The sequence below is a fragment of the Corvus hawaiiensis genome, chromosome 11 (assembly GCF_020740725.1).
Source record: "Corvus hawaiiensis isolate bCorHaw1 chromosome 11, bCorHaw1.pri.cur, whole genome shotgun sequence".
Classification (NCBI taxonomy): domain Eukaryota; kingdom Metazoa; phylum Chordata; class Aves; order Passeriformes; family Corvidae; genus Corvus; species Corvus hawaiiensis.
In genome coordinates, this window is record NC_063223.1 from 15,334,584 (window position 1) to 15,350,053 (window position 15,470).

Genomic DNA, 15,470 nt, shown 5'->3' on the forward strand with positions numbered 1-15,470 from the left:
TTAGACTCTGCAAGACATTATTGTTACCTTAACTTGTGATCATGCAGAGCTACAACTGAGAGAGATTAGGAGGTCAAACTCCTTCCTCCTCCCTGTTGCTAGAGATTACTGCCTCTTTATATTTGCCAGGGTGGCTTGACACATAAGTATTTCGTGAAGGTGATTAGGATTACTTAAAACACTTCTAATATCAGTTTATTTTAGTCTAGGTCATTTTGCCAAGCTGGATTTGTGAGTGCCTGTATATACAGCTAGGCTGGGACTTTGAAGGGCTGGCAGCCTCTGATCACAGGCCACTTCCTGGGTATAGAAGCAATATTGCAGTGACCTCACTGAACAGCAGCCAGGAGAGCATGTTTGACTGTAGCCTTAAAGTTCAATCTCATAGATAACATCTGAATTTGTTTCCTTTATTTATCTAACCAGTAAAAATAAACAGAGTTTACCTTTCTTGAAATGCTTGGAAGTTTTTTTGAGACCGCTTTTGATAGCTGCTCAGCTTGCTTTAATTACCCCATGTCCTATGCCTAAGCAGGTGAGCTCCTATAGGCCTTGCTGCATATTCTGAGATAAATCAGGCTTGAGTTTTGACAAGGACTCTCAGTAATGTGCAGATACTGCTTCCTGAGGATGTTCCAACGTCAATTCCACACATAAGTTATAAATCACTGTCAGAGGTAGAGGGGAGGGAAATGTTTGTTGATAAAAACCATGTTCTCCCAGTGGTTACTTTAAAAAGCTGTTTAGGTTGCTATACTTCAAGGAAGTTAAAACTGGTAATACTGCTGTGATCTTGAAGTAGAGAATTAATGTTTTTCTTTGCCTTTAAGACATTTATCCTTATAGTGCTCCTGTTCTTACCTCTGCACATTCCTTTTAGTAATTTGTAGTAATTTAGCTAAATACTGGTATTTGTAAAATAGAAGAATTGTAAGTTTTACTTTATTTTGTGGTTCATGCCCACTCTCTTTCTTCCTCTTCCTCTCTACCCTGCCCCACCCTGCATTCAGAGATTTGTTTTGGGGATGCTACTCCTTGATTTGTTTCCCAGGTTTATAGGTGCATAAATGTACAGGTATTTCTGCTCTTGTTGTAATCAACATATTCCCAATGCAGGTACATGTTGGAACACTTGTCTCGATTAAGCCGCATTCTGAAGCAGTCAGGGGGGAATGCTCTGCTGGTTGGAATGGGAGGAAGTGGACGGCAGTCTCTGACTCGCCTGGCAGCGTTCATGGCAAGAATGTGTGTTTTTCAACCAGAGATTTCTAAGACCTATGGTACAAACGAGTGGAGAGAAGATCTGAAAGTGAGTATTAATAACCTGTCTACATTTTGACTTAATTTTGAGGAAGGATATTTTGGAATGTACAATTTTAACTGTCTTGCATTTTCAGAGACTTCTGAAGAATGCAGGTGTAAAAGGCTTGAAAACTGTATTTCTAATCACAGATGCACAAATTAAAGAAGAAAGCTTTTTAGAAGATGTTGACAGTCTCCTCAACACAGGGGAGGTACCCAATCTTTTTCCAGCAGATGAAAAACAAGAAATTGTAGAGGTATCTTTAGAAACTCTCTTTAATTTCACCTCCCTTTTAATCTACTTGGACAGTTCAGTGTGAAATGTGGCTTTTGTATATTTGCACGTAATTCTGTGACTTCTTTTTGAGACCTTAGAAAAATAAACCAGTTATTAGTAAACTTATGCAGTAGCTTATGCCAGCTACAAGCTTTAATTCTGACCTAGCACTCTGTTCACAAACACATTAAGTTGTGCAAGTAGAGAACTTGGGTTGTCCACAAATACCCTATGGCTGTAGTTATTTTTGTAGGATATTGTATAGGAGAAGAACGTACATCATAATGTTTTCCTTAATCAGTGAAGTGCGAAGATGTGATGTTTTTATTAGAAAACATGGCCTGCCTTTCTCAATAGACTCCTACTGTCTGAGGCACTAGGGCATTGTTAGGCAGAATTTCAGTGTTCTGACACTTCTACTCAGAGACGAGGTGGGCAAAGGTGCTCCATGAATCTAGGATTAGAAGTAATGATGCAATGTACTCAGGCAAATTTAAAAAAAAAATTAACTGAAATCAGACTGGGATTTTCACAATAGCAGTCACAATTTGGGAGGGAGGGGCATCAATCTTTATACATCAAGTTGGAAACTTAATGTTAGCAAACAATATTTGGAAATGTATGCTGTGCTGTCTTCCTATCTGTGTGGTGTTTTTAATAAATTACTTAAGTATGCTTCTAGTTGACTTTCAAAGTGGTTCTTAGTACACACACAAATTTTCTTTATTGCAATATCTGTATCACTTGATAGATGTTACTACATGGTTTTTTTGCACTTAAGTTATGGAGCATGTTGATACCTGGATTTGTGTATCTTTCAAAGAAGTTAGATTATAATTCTTGTGATCTTTGTCTATTAGTATTTCATTCTTGCCAGGTACATAGTGAAAATATTAAAATAATTTGGCTCTTTTCCAATTTCACAGTTTGTGTGAACATATTCAGTGGGTGTATGCTGGAACTTGGTAGCTATCCACAATGAGCAGCTGGACCAAAGTTGGTTTTTACTCATTTAAATCTGCTCCCTTAAAAGAATTCTTCTTTTACTATATTGTTATGATTTACTCTCAGTTGCTCAGAGCAGCAGATGATCATTTCTAGACTGAGTTGTCAGGGCCACAGATAAATAGTGCAATCCTGTTCTCTAACAGTATTTGCTACTTGTTCTGGCTTTCTACTTTATTTTGCCTGTTTCATTTCCACTAAAAAAATTTATTTCCTGGTGATGCTACCATTAACAGAATTGCTACAGGACTTCAGATGTGCTTAATGACAATTTATATAACATTTTTTATGCTATGTATTATTCCTAAGGGTGTTCGTGCAGCAGTTCAGGCTGGTGACAAAGGTGAAGAACTCAGTCCCTTGGCCTTGTTTGCACTTTTTGTGAACCTCTGCAAAGAAAATCTCCATATTGTGGTGGCATTCAGCCCAATTGGAGATGCTTTCCGCAATCGTCTGAGACAGTTTCCATCACTCATCAACTGCTGTACTATTGATTGGTTCCAGGTATGGGAAAATACTTACATTATTTCCTCAAAAATCTGCTTCAGTTTTCTAACACTCTGTATTTCTAAGTGCCATCAGATTTTCTTTTGTCTTCCTTGTAGAAGTACTCGTTGTTTTTCAAAATTTTAAAATTCCATAGACCTTTTCTGTAATATTTTGGGAGCTCTTTGATGTGTGATCTCAACATTTCTACAACTAAATAAAGTTAAATTTTTTTGCTGTAAATTTCTGAAGTGTGAATAGTCTTAGTTTGATGATGGCAATTTGTAATTTTATTACATAATGTGTATGTTTTAAAGGACTAGAGAAAACATTTCATTGTGACTGTAAAATGATCTCAATTGTGGCTGCTTATTAAGCAGGTAATTATATATTATTCCTTCCATCCATTATAGGAATGACTAGCAAATACAAATCCTGTTGCTTATCAGTAGATCTTTGATAGCAGAATAGAACTTGGAGAAGCAGTATTGGTGTAAGCAGTATTGCTCTCAGTTAAGCACAGTTAGCTCTATAACTTGGCCTCATGCTGATGTCAGTGAATTTTTCTGCCAAAGGATGAAATAGACACAGAACTGTTTAGATGGAATGTTAATGTGTAGCTTTGAACTAGAAGACCAGCCAGGAGTTGCCAGAAAATATTGCATGGGTGGTGACCTTGCTGCCTGAGCTAATCGACCTTTAAATCAGTTCATTGTTCTTGTAGCACACCTGGGACTAGTGTGTCTCATTCTGGTGGTTTGAATGGTAAAAACTGATTTTGACGTTTGAAGACTGCTAACAGTTGAATTTTACAAATTCTTCCCTCCTCACTTCTCCCTCAGCCATGGCCTGAAGATGCCCTTGAACGTGTGGCTAGTAAGTTCTTAGAAACACTTCAGCTCACAGACATCGAGCGTCAAGGAGTTGTGCCCATCTGTAAATACTTTCATACTTCAGTTTTGTCACTCTCTGAAAGGTCAGTCTATTGCTTTTCCAAACAATCATAAAATAGTAGGTGATTGAGTTTCATTATTACTCATTTATGTATTAAAAGTTAACACAACTATTTGCCTCCATAGCAAGGATATAAGTCTGTTGAAATTGTTAACTTCTATCAAACAGTTACATCACTTTGCTAACATTAAATTAAGAAAATAAATCAAAAAATAAATCAAAATTTAAAGTTACTCTTTCTTTTATTTCTTTTTTAATAGGTTCTTACAAAGTCTGGGACGCCATAATTATGTTACTCCTACTTCTTATCTTGAGCTTATTGCTGCATTTCAGAGACTTCTTACTGAGAAACGAGACAGCGTAATGAAAGCCAAGAAGAAATATGTGAATGGACTAGATAAACTAGCTTTTGCTGAGTCACAGGTGAGTTAGGACAAATATGGAACTGAAAATGGAAATTATTTGTCAAATGCAGGTTTTTTTCTGGAGAAGTCAGTCAAAAGTGCTACTTCGGGTTTTGTTTCGCTCAATCTGCAACAGTAAAACTAAGAAATGTATTTCGCCTGTTCTTTCCTACAATCACAGAACTTATGCTAGAGGCCATCTCTAAGCATATATTGTTAGGTAGATATGAACAGAGCTTCCCTTTCCTTGGTGGTTAACAGGGGACTGTAAGTGAGCATAGTTCTTAAAATTAGACATTGTAAGTAGGAGATAAAAATAAGTCTTGGAAATGTTTTAATTTGAAACGGAATGTTACATCCTTCTATCAGTAAATTAGTCATTAGGGAAAATCTAGGTCTTAAAAAAATTGTTGGAAATTGTGCTTGACCCTTCTGATCCCACCTGATTCTTTTGCATATGCCTAGGTTGGTAGGATGAAAGAAGAATTAATTGAGCTACAGCCCAAACTGGAAGAGGCTAAAGTGGAAAATGCAAGCATGATGAAGGTAGAGTTGTACAAATACAGCTTTGTGGCTTTTAATGTAAACATGTGTCTTATTTCATTGATGTGTGACTTTCAGAAAGTAAGAGTTGAGGTTTTTGAGCTCACTTCTTGTTTACAGAGGTTTCCAGTATTGTGAAACTTGCTATTTATGTTTATATCCTTAGAACAGAAAGAAAATTTCATTCTTTAGATAAAATACATTCTCTGGATATACAGTCCTTGCCTAAGCTCCATGCTGAAGAATGTTAGAGGAACTTTCATGCTTATAGTGGTTAAATCAGGTTTCCCAAGTTGATTCACAAACAATGTGAAAACCTCAAATAGTTTTTCCATATGCCCAGCTATGACAAAATAAACAAGAACAGTTTTGCACAGTCTGTCTTTGCATGCACAGGGATTGTATGTTTGATTTATAAAAGGACCCTAAACCCAGTTAATTTCATGGGAATTTAGTGGGATTTAGGATCGAAAATCTTGGGTGTTTTGAGAATTCTGTTATATGAAAATATACACATGCTTGTCTTGTAAAACGTGACTGTTGCATCACCCAAAAAGCATGATTTAATTGACATGTTATGCACTTGTTTCTGATTCCTAAGTGTTTTTACAGATACAGTGATACCTCTTCTACCTCTAAGAAAACTAAATCTCACTTCCCTAGAACTGCAAAGGGAGTTGGATAAAGGCTTGACTTATCCCTGGAAAGAAAATAAATTTCAATAATCAATGTTAAAGGCTGTGAAGCTATGAAAACTCCCTATAAAAGCTAGTCATTTTTAGTTACAGCCTGATGCACAAACATGAAGAGTTTCTTGTCTCCTGAACTTCAAACATATTTTAAATAGCTTTTATTGAGAGTAATCTGATACCATGCAGTTTATCTACTGTTGAAACTCCACGATGTTGCAATATGCTAAGAAATTTTTCCCTTAACATAAATTGAAATTATGTTAAAATATTTTAAAACTTCAATATTCTCTTTATGTTTTACACTATTCCATGAGTCCTGTAGTAGCTAATTTCAATTTATTTGACCATTCATGGTACCATATAAAGCTCACTCATGTTTTTTCTTTAGACTATAGAAGTAGAATCTGCAGAAGTAGAAGAAAAAAGAAAAATTGTAAAAGTGGATGAAGAATTTGCTACAGCAAAAGCTGAAGAAGCTCAGGCACTGAAAAATGAATGTGAGAGTGACCTGGCAGAGGCAATACCTGTCATGGAGGCTGCAATTGGTGCTCTTGACACTTTGAAGGCAAGCTGATCTAAATTTCAGCATTTGAAAGTGTTGTTTAACTCTCTAAAATGAACTAGGAATTTAGAAGAATATGAGATAACTTAGATGACACAGAAGTGTATAAAAAATATTCTGACCTGGAATTTTTAAAACATAATTTTATTTAATCATTAGTTTACTGTTTATTAGCATTTATTTAGTTTTTATTTTCCCTGCATAAGGGATATTGATGGCTATTGTTAATCGTGATGGTAACACTGTATCATCCCTTCTAAAAGTCCTCTAGTACCACTCGTTCATTGGCAATGGTGTTATAATTCCTCTTTTTTTCTGTCAGTTCATTTATTGGGTGCTGAGACATAATACTTGTCATAATTTTTTTACATGTATTTTTTATTTTAGCCTTCTGATATAGCAGTTGTCAAGACAATGAAAAATCCTCCATCTGGTGTCAAACTTGTCATGGCTGCTGTCTGTGTCATAAGAGAAAAAAAACCTGAAAGAATTTTAGATCCTTCAGGATCTGGAGGCAAGGTAAAATGGCAGACAATTCTCTGAAATAAAAATTTAATTCATGTTCTTCTCAACACTTATCCAAAATACAAGATAACCCATGGTCCATTAAAGTAGTCAAGTACTTATAGCCTCTACCCAGGATTTTACTGAAAACTTTCAGAATTCCTTATTTTCCAAATTTTGTAATGTGCCAAATTTAATTTGCTTTACTAATTTCTTGAGGATAGATAATACATAACTTCCCTGAGGCACTGTTTACTTTTTGGCTTTAAGTATGATTGGAAGGAAATGTTTGATCTGACAGACTTTCTGCTTTATTGGCTTCTCAAGGAGATACCAAGTTATCATTATTAAATATTAATGAGTTTTGATTAAAAGAGGTTTGTAATTTTTTGTATGTGTATTTGTTTTAAAGCCTGAAAAGGTATTTCCTACTATGTTTTGTAGATTTTGGATTATTGGTCTGCGAGCCAGAAAATGCTGGGCAACATCAATTTCTTAAAGGAGTTGAAAGCCTGTTCCGAGAAACCCATTCCAGTAAGGCTTTTTCAGTAATTTTTACCATGCAGACACTTTCTTGCAGGGGAAGAAAAAGAAAATGAGAAGATACTATAGTGGAGAGATCATTTGTCCAAATTCAATTAGTTTATTCTGAACCTGTGTCCTCTTAGCCTCATTTCACATATTGTGTTTTGGGAGTTGATTGGGGTTTTTTGGTGGAACCAGTGGACGTTTGATCCACATCCACCCTTGCTATGCCTTTTTCTTTTGCTAGTTTTTCTAGATAGTCATTCAGCATCATAAACTTCTTTTTATAATTGACTGCCCATTGCTGCCTTTCTTAACATCTTTTTCTAATTGTATTATTTTGATTGAATGAATGATGACAAAATGGGTAATATTTTGTTAATTATACTGAAAGATATACAATAAATGCAGAAATGTTCTAGCTATATAACCTTTCAAATATGATCGTTTCTCCCAAAGGTCTTGCTATCCAAGAGTGTGATTTGTGCTCTTTGCTGAATTCACTGGAAATGGAATATGCTTTGTCCTTAATAGAATATGCTTTACCCTTTATAAAACTGATCCCCAAAAGTAGGCACAAACAGTTAAATTTTGCATTACATTAGGAGAAATGAATTTTTACAGTGATCCCCAAAGTTGTGTATTGAGAAGGAGATAGCAAATATTGAAATTGGTGTGTTTTACACAAAGGGCTGTGTAAATTAAGGCTTCTATGTGACTGTAATGCTCTTAGCACTTAGGGAGCTGCCACATGGAAGATACAGCAAATGCGTGATTAGAAAGGATAAGGATTGGATTAGAAAATGAAAACGGAAAAAGACCATGAAACATGATAGGAAGATCAAAAAAATCAAATGAGCTGTGATTTCTACAACAGTTAATGCTGAATAGTTCTTTCTTATTTCATTGTGTAGAGAAATGGCAATCAGTTCAATTTTGAAGTGTCAGCCACAAGATCTGATGGGCTATAATGCTTTTGTTATCCAGGAAGCTGTCATGCAGAAGATTCGGACTGAGTACCTGACTAATCCAGAGTTTGATCCACAAGTGGTGGCTAAAGCTTCCTCGGCAGCAGAGGGTTTATGCAAATGGATTAAGGGAATGGAAGTGTTTCACAGGGTGTCAAAGGTGTGGTTTTGATCCTTGCCCCTCGGTGCTATGGAATCTTCCTTTGCTCCATGTATTCACCCTAAGCATTTTAGTTAAAAATAAAGCTACAAAAATGTACTGAAAGCATTTGTTTATTGGTTGTGATTGAATAGGAGATTGAACCCAAAAAAGAACGTTTAAAAGTGGCAGAGGAGTCCTTGGCAAAGACAATGGAACTATTGAATCAGAAGCGAGAAGAACTTGCAGCAGTTGAAGGCCGTTTGGCTGCTTTGCAACAAACCTTCGCTGAAAAGACAGAAGAAAAGGCTCGTTTAGAATTCCAGGTTGATTTGTGTGCTAAAAAACTGGAACGAGCAGAGAAGTTAATTGGAGGCCTTGGTGGAGAGAAAACAAGGTCAGGTTGAAGTTCAAATATCAGATAAAACAACCACTGTAGAAATAGAATTTGAAATTCGGTTCTCTAAGCCTTTAATGCTGTATTTCTGTCTGAGGACTGTAACACTAAAGAATGTGTGGGCCCTTGAAATATTCCTAATTGTTTGTAACATAAAAATAAGGGCAGCAACATTGGGAGAATTGTAGAGAAAATCTCTTCCAAATGAGGTTTTCATATTCTTCACCTATTCTCACCTAAAATGAACAAGGTAATTTTTAACAAGTTAATTTTTAACATCAATATCATTAATGTGGAGGTTTCAGCATGACTTTTTTCTGTATTATCTGCTTGTCATAGATGGAATCAAGCTGCACATGATCTTCAAGAGGAATATGATAATCTGACAGGAGATATTCTGATATCAGCTGGTGTAATAGCATATCTGGGAGCTTTTACCGCTGGCTTTCGACAAGAGTGTACCAAAGATTGGAGCAAACTATGCAAGGTTAGAAGGTTATCTTAGAGTTAAATAAATGTTTGGGTTTTTTGAGACTGCTACAAAAGGCTTCAAAAATCCCTTGTAATTTATTTTATATGAGCCTAGTAAACCTCATGGGTAAAGCAATGGGATCAATTCTGCTGATCCAATATTTTGTAGATTTGAATTTAATTAAATCAGCGAATTTACCCCCCACTTAAAAGTAGGATATCAGAAAACTAGAGACCGTCATTGATTTTGTAAGGCTTGATTGTTACTGAAGTAAAATCTCATCATTTTCTGTATTTTGCCTTTAAATGAAAGAATTAAATTTAAAATGCAATTATGTGTAATGTAAAATGTTCTGTAACTTAACCATCAAATATTTTTATGTTAATTAGATGGTTGATTGTGCTGTTTGCAAAGGGACTCTTCCAACATACTTATATGAATGCCATAATTCATCAATCAAGTGATTTGGAATCACTTAAAAATGCATTAAACAGTAACAAATCAGCATTGGACTGCTGTACTGAGTTAATAGAAGATACAATTAGATATTTCCAGCTGTGTATGAATTTCTTGGGTCATAACTTTATGTAACAAACCTCTCACATTATGAATGTACCAAAAACTGGACAAATCTTACAAAACTTGAGGAGAGAGTAAATATTTAGTGGGAAAATGTAGTTAATTATTGAAGGTATGGTTTTATTTTCCCCAAGATTTTTACTTACACATGACCTATTTCAATCTCTTAAAAGAAAATGCACATCGTCATTTTTGGATTGAAGAGGCATTTAATAAAGATGCAAAGAAACACAGAATAAAGACAGATGTTTATTTTGTGGGTTTTTTTCCCCCTCTTTTTCAGGAGAAAGATATCCCTTGTTCTGAGAATTTCTCTTTGAGCAAGAATCTTGGTGACCCAATAAAAATAAGAGCCTGGAATATTGCTGGTTTGCCAACTGACGTATTTTCTATAGACAATGGGGTCATTGTTGACAATTCAAGACGTTGGTAGGTGACAAAAAGGTTTAATTTTCAAATCCAAATAAGTTCCCACTTTAAAAAAGAAATCTCAAAACAATGTAGCTTCTGTAGAGCAATATAATTGAAAAAGGAGTGGAATCTTTATATTCCAGGGGGGAGGTAGAGCAATATTTTACAAGAATTCTGCATTCTGGTTATTTTATGAAAAATGTTAAACGTTTTTTGCAGCTTTTAAAACTGTTTCTGCTATTACTTTTCAAATTATTTAAAAACACTTATGCATCCATTATTCACTGATGTCTTAAAAAACCGTAATTAAATTGTATCACTTCTTCTTGACAGTCTGATACAGAAACATGTTAAATCGTTTAAAATTTTGAAAAATGCCTGCAAGCACTGAGAAAACTGTCCTGTATTTTCTAGGCCATTAATGATTGATCCTCAAGGTCAAGCAAATAAATGGATCAAGAATTTTGAGAAGGACAACCGTCTGAATGTTATCAAGATCAGTGACACAGATTATATGAGAATCGTGGAGAACTGCATTCAATTTGGGACTCCACTGCTGCTAGAAAATGTTGGAGAAGAACTAGACCCATCTCTTGAACCTCTGCTGCTTAAACAGACTTTTAAACAAGGTACAGCAGAATTGACTTAGAAGCCTGAAGGAGAGGACATTGATGTTCAGTTTACAGTCTCTGGCACTGCCTGATGTATTTCATATTGCTCTTCTCTTGCCTTACTTCTGCCTCTGGTAAGAGCAGGGTAATTGCACAAGAGCCTGAAGTTTTACTTTTTAGTAAATGTCATTCGTGTCTATCATGATAATGGTTTTATGTGAAAACCTTCACCATATCAGTATAGGAGACTAAAGTTCTGCGAAGGGAACATTGTCAGTGAAATTGTTTTGCTTGTTCATTTTGATAATATTTAATTATTATTTAATTATTAGCATTAATATTTGCTAAATTTTGCACAAATCAAGAAAATCTGTCAAGGCATTTTGCTTAAGGCATCGCTTTCACTGTACTTAGCAAGTACTATGAATTTGGTTTTCAACTTTTCCTCCTATTAGATGACAGAAAAGGGCACAAAAAGAAAAGTATTCCTTCCTTCTTACCTAGTTTGTCTTTATTGGTTTTCTTGTTCAGAATTAAAAACAAAAGGAAAGTAAAGCTCAAACACTTTTTTTTTTCCTTGTGGTTTCCTCTTTCAGACAAGTAATTCAAGGAAAGAGTAGTCTGTAAGAATATAATATTTGGGAATAACTCCACAGCTCTCTGTTGCCATCTCTAGTTTTTGTATATGCAAATTGGAAGTACAGTAGTAATTGGATTGACTTGATTTCATCTGCCAAGGGTGATAAGTGGCCCCACTGAAGTCTGTGAGAATTTTTCAGACTATCAGATATATTTACTTATTTTTACTTTTCAGGAAATTTGTCATTGATGAGATGTTTGCTTCTATTTAACGACAAAAGTATTTTTTTTAATTAATAATTGGAGTAGATAAGTTTTCTTAATGTTTCTCTTCTTAACTTTAGGAGGTGTGGAGTGTATTAGGCTTGGTGAGAGTGTTATTGAGTATTCCCATGATTTCAAGTTTTTTATTACCACAAAACTAAGAAATCCACACTATATGCCTGAACTTGCTACAAAAGTTTTATTACTCAATTTTATGATAACACCAGAGGGACTTGAAGACCAGCTGCTAGGTATTGTCGTAGCAGAAGAGAGGTAAGTCTCTCTTTATGGTAAACAGCCATTAAAGGTTTTTATGGCATAATTCCAAGGAAATGAGAAATTAATTTATTGTATAGAAAAATGAATGTTACATGGTGTAAATGTTGCTCAGAAACAGCTTTAACTAAAAATTTAAAAGTTTATTAGGGAAGTGTTAGGGGTAAGTGTCCACAAGTTAATTAAAATAGCAGATGTGAAGTAGTTGTTTTTTCATGGCAATTTTCTCCTGAAATATTCCTTGAATGCTAGAAAACTATGTAAATATTATTTGGAGTTTAAATCATTACTGTTATTTTTCGATGTGACTGAACTGCCAGACAAGGGTGCAGAATTATGAGGATTTCATTTTAATTTTGTATGAAATAAATGCAAAGTACCTCTGAAACTGATTATGGATCCTATGTGAGCCCTCACAGAGGCACAGAGAAGTAATGTCTGGGTTGAACAGACATGTCTGTGCAATTGGGCTAAACTCTGTTTGCTAACAAAAGTGTTTCCAGCAGTAAACTGGCTCTGCATATCACTTGGTGGGTTTTTTTCAGGCAGTAGGGATATAGTAAAGGAGAACTAGGATGCACTGTCATTTGCAAAATGCTAAGATGTTAAAGATTAGATCATAATTTCCAAATACTGAGTAGAAGTCATGCAAAGAAATCTGTACTCACCAGTATAAATAGATGTTAAACAGTAAAACCCTGCTTAAACTGAAAAGAATATTCACAAATAACTTCCTGTAGGAAGAGGGAATAATTTTCATGGGCTTCTTTTGTAGCCAGTGCAAGATGAGCATTGACTGATTTTGGGTTTTGTGTTTTTCTTCATTAGGCCAGATTTAGAAGAGGAAAGAAATGCTCTCATTGTTCAGTCTGCAGCCAATAAAAAGAATCTACAAGAAATTGAGAAAAAAATTTTAGAAACTTTAGAGTCATCTGAAGGTGATATTCTGGAAGATGAGACTGCCATCCAGGTCTTGGATTCTGCCAAAGTCATGGCTAATGAGATCACAAAAAAACAGCAGGTAAGGAGTGTGTATGTGTGCTTCCCTCAATAATACTGAGAAATTAAATGTTAAAATTTGCAGCCAGCACAAGGTCTCTGAATTAGATGCATAGCACAAGGAGCAAATTCTGTACTTGTGAAATGGGAAGAGAAATAAAATTGGATCTGTTCTAGAATCTTCACTGCTAGTTTATTCAGCCTTTAAAATGTTTTAAAGCATGTGCATCTGTAGTGCAGGTAAATAGATCAGGCAGTACTGGGGTAGGGCCAAGTGCTCATTTTACCTACTGGGGTGGTGCCTTGTGGAGCAGAAAAGTCACGTTACTCTGGTGTGACCATGCTGTATAGAACCGTTTCAGTACTATTACTAAATAGTAATGTTTCTGTAGAATATTAAGAGTGTTAAGACTATCAAAAGCTGTTTGTCCCCTGCTGTTGATGTGCAGATTGCAGAGAAGACGGAGCTGAAGATCGCGGAGTCGCGGGAGGCGTACCGGCCCGTGGCGCAGCACTCGGCCGTGCTGTTCTTCAGCATCGCAGACCTGGCCAACATTGACCCCATGTACCAGTACTCCCTCAGCTGGTTTGTTAACCTCTATGTCAGCTCCATTCATGACAGGTAAAGAGAGTCTGCTGTAAAAAAAGGGGGTTTTGTTCTCTTCTTATGAATAGTTCTCTCCATTTGGAAACAATTTACCTCCTTAAATGCAGGCTTTTGAAGGGTTGTAATTATTAATGAATTAATTGCTCTTTTTAGTTACTGTTAAAGTAAATGATGAACTGTAAGCACGTGCCATATTTAAGTATTTTTAAGAATGTGACTTAAAATGTGAAGTCGGTTTCTGACATAGGCTCCATTATGAACACTAAGTGCCAGCATTTAACTGTGGCAAATTGATTTCAGCTCATTATTTTGCTTGGGACTCTTAAAAGTCTAAAGTCTTTCAAAAAGACAGGGAGTATAGTTGAAATTTTGGAAAAATTGGCACCTAAGTCCCTTGTGGAGCATGTGGATCTAATAGAAACCCTCCGCAACCCTAAAGAGATGAGATTTCTCAAAAGATTGCCCATGTTACTCAGTTTGAAGTCTCAGTTTCTCACTTCTTCTCTTCTTAGTAATAAATCCAAAATTTTGAAGAAGCGACTTCAGCATCTAAATGACCACTTCACCTACAGTCTGTACTGCCAAGTGTGTCGTTCCCTGTTTGAAACAGACAAGCTGCTCTTCTCATTTTTGCTGTGTTGTAATCTGCTCATGTAAGCTCATTTTTGTGAAGTCTCTTACTAACAGAAATGAATGATTTTCTTATCATGGAAGCAGGTACTGATGAGCTGGGATGTTATTGTGCACACTGATAATAATGCCTTTGAACTATGGTCATGAATACTTTGGGTTTCCTAAGATGTGTAATATTAACAAATGGAAGGGTATCTGCATGTATCACTACTAAGGACACATTATGAAAAAAAAGTGTGTCAATGGTTCTGTCAATGATAAATCTGTCTTTAAAGAATCTGGGTAGTGTTACATAGCATCCTTATGTCAAAAACAATTGCTATTATTTAAGAAAACATTTTAGAATAGGCAGTAATGTGCAATGCCAACAACTTCTAGGTTTTTGTTTTTCATTTTTCTCTTCTCTCTCTGTTATCTTTTTGTAAAACATCATGAGATCTCAGATGGAGTCTTCTCCTTTCCACCAGCTTTTTAGTTTTCTCTTCCTAATTTTGTGTGAATACATTATGAAAGGAATGATATGCTCAAAATTGCACAACCATAATGTGCATACTTAATTAATTGCAATGTGTACTCATCTGTACATGGATGTTCTTCCTGGGCCAGTTTGTAAGCCTACTGTAATTGCAGAACACATTATTTTCTGCAAAGCCTTTAAAAATCAGGAATAACTGCACTTAAAAAAAAAAAAAAAAAAGGCAAGCATTAGGAATAAGTTCTTCACCAAAAGCGTTGTCAAACACTGGAACAGGCTGCCCATGGCAGTAGTGGAATCACCATCCCTGGAAGGATTTAAAAGCTGTGTAGAGGTGGCACTGAGGGACAAGGATTAGTGGTGGCTTGGTAGTGCTGGTGCAACAGTTGGACTTGATGATCTTAAAGGTCTTTTCCAACCTAAAAGATTCATTGATTCTAAGATTTACCTCTTGAAGCCCTTACTTTAGTCTGAATCAGACATTTTTACCATGCAGTTTTTTAATAATATAGAATATTAAGATCTGATCTCAGCTCTTACTGAAGTAGAAACATTTCTAAAGAGCAGTGAAGTGTAATTAAATTAACAACTATTCATATTATGTAAAATTGTATCTCAATTACTGATTTTTATTTTTTTTAATATAGGGCTAATAATGAAATAGAACATCAAGAATTTTTGTTCTTACTAACTGGAGGTGTGGGTCTCAAGAACATTCACAAGAATCCAGATCCATCTTGGCTATCAGATAAGAGCTGGGATGAATTATGTCGTGCAAGTGAATTCCCAGCTATGGAAAGACTGAG

The 15,470-nt window shown here is 35.5% G+C and overlaps 1 protein-coding gene across 1 annotated transcript in view; it reads left to right on the forward strand.

Annotated features, from left to right (window-relative positions):
* Window positions 1–15,470, forward strand: part of DNAH12 (dynein axonemal heavy chain 12) — a 59,558-nt gene that overhangs the window by 33,687 nt on the left and 10,401 nt on the right. The window contains exons 44-62 of the mRNA XM_048315555.1: window positions 1,117–1,309; window positions 1,398–1,559; window positions 2,894–3,088; window positions 3,913–4,046; window positions 4,285–4,447; window positions 4,894–4,974; window positions 6,052–6,228; window positions 6,613–6,744; window positions 7,174–7,263; window positions 8,242–8,382; window positions 8,517–8,758; window positions 9,098–9,245; window positions 10,093–10,238; window positions 10,635–10,849; window positions 11,755–11,947; window positions 12,779–12,971; window positions 13,399–13,571; window positions 14,069–14,209; window positions 15,312–15,470. Of these exons, the coding sequence (XP_048171512.1) occupies window positions 1,117–1,309; window positions 1,398–1,559; window positions 2,894–3,088; window positions 3,913–4,046; window positions 4,285–4,447; window positions 4,894–4,974; window positions 6,052–6,228; window positions 6,613–6,744; window positions 7,174–7,263; window positions 8,242–8,382; window positions 8,517–8,758; window positions 9,098–9,245; window positions 10,093–10,238; window positions 10,635–10,849; window positions 11,755–11,947; window positions 12,779–12,971; window positions 13,399–13,571; window positions 14,069–14,209; window positions 15,312–15,470 (3,078 nt within the window). The remainder of the gene's footprint in view (window positions 1–1,116; window positions 1,310–1,397; window positions 1,560–2,893; window positions 3,089–3,912; window positions 4,047–4,284; window positions 4,448–4,893; window positions 4,975–6,051; window positions 6,229–6,612; window positions 6,745–7,173; window positions 7,264–8,241; window positions 8,383–8,516; window positions 8,759–9,097; window positions 9,246–10,092; window positions 10,239–10,634; window positions 10,850–11,754; window positions 11,948–12,778; window positions 12,972–13,398; window positions 13,572–14,068; window positions 14,210–15,311) is intronic.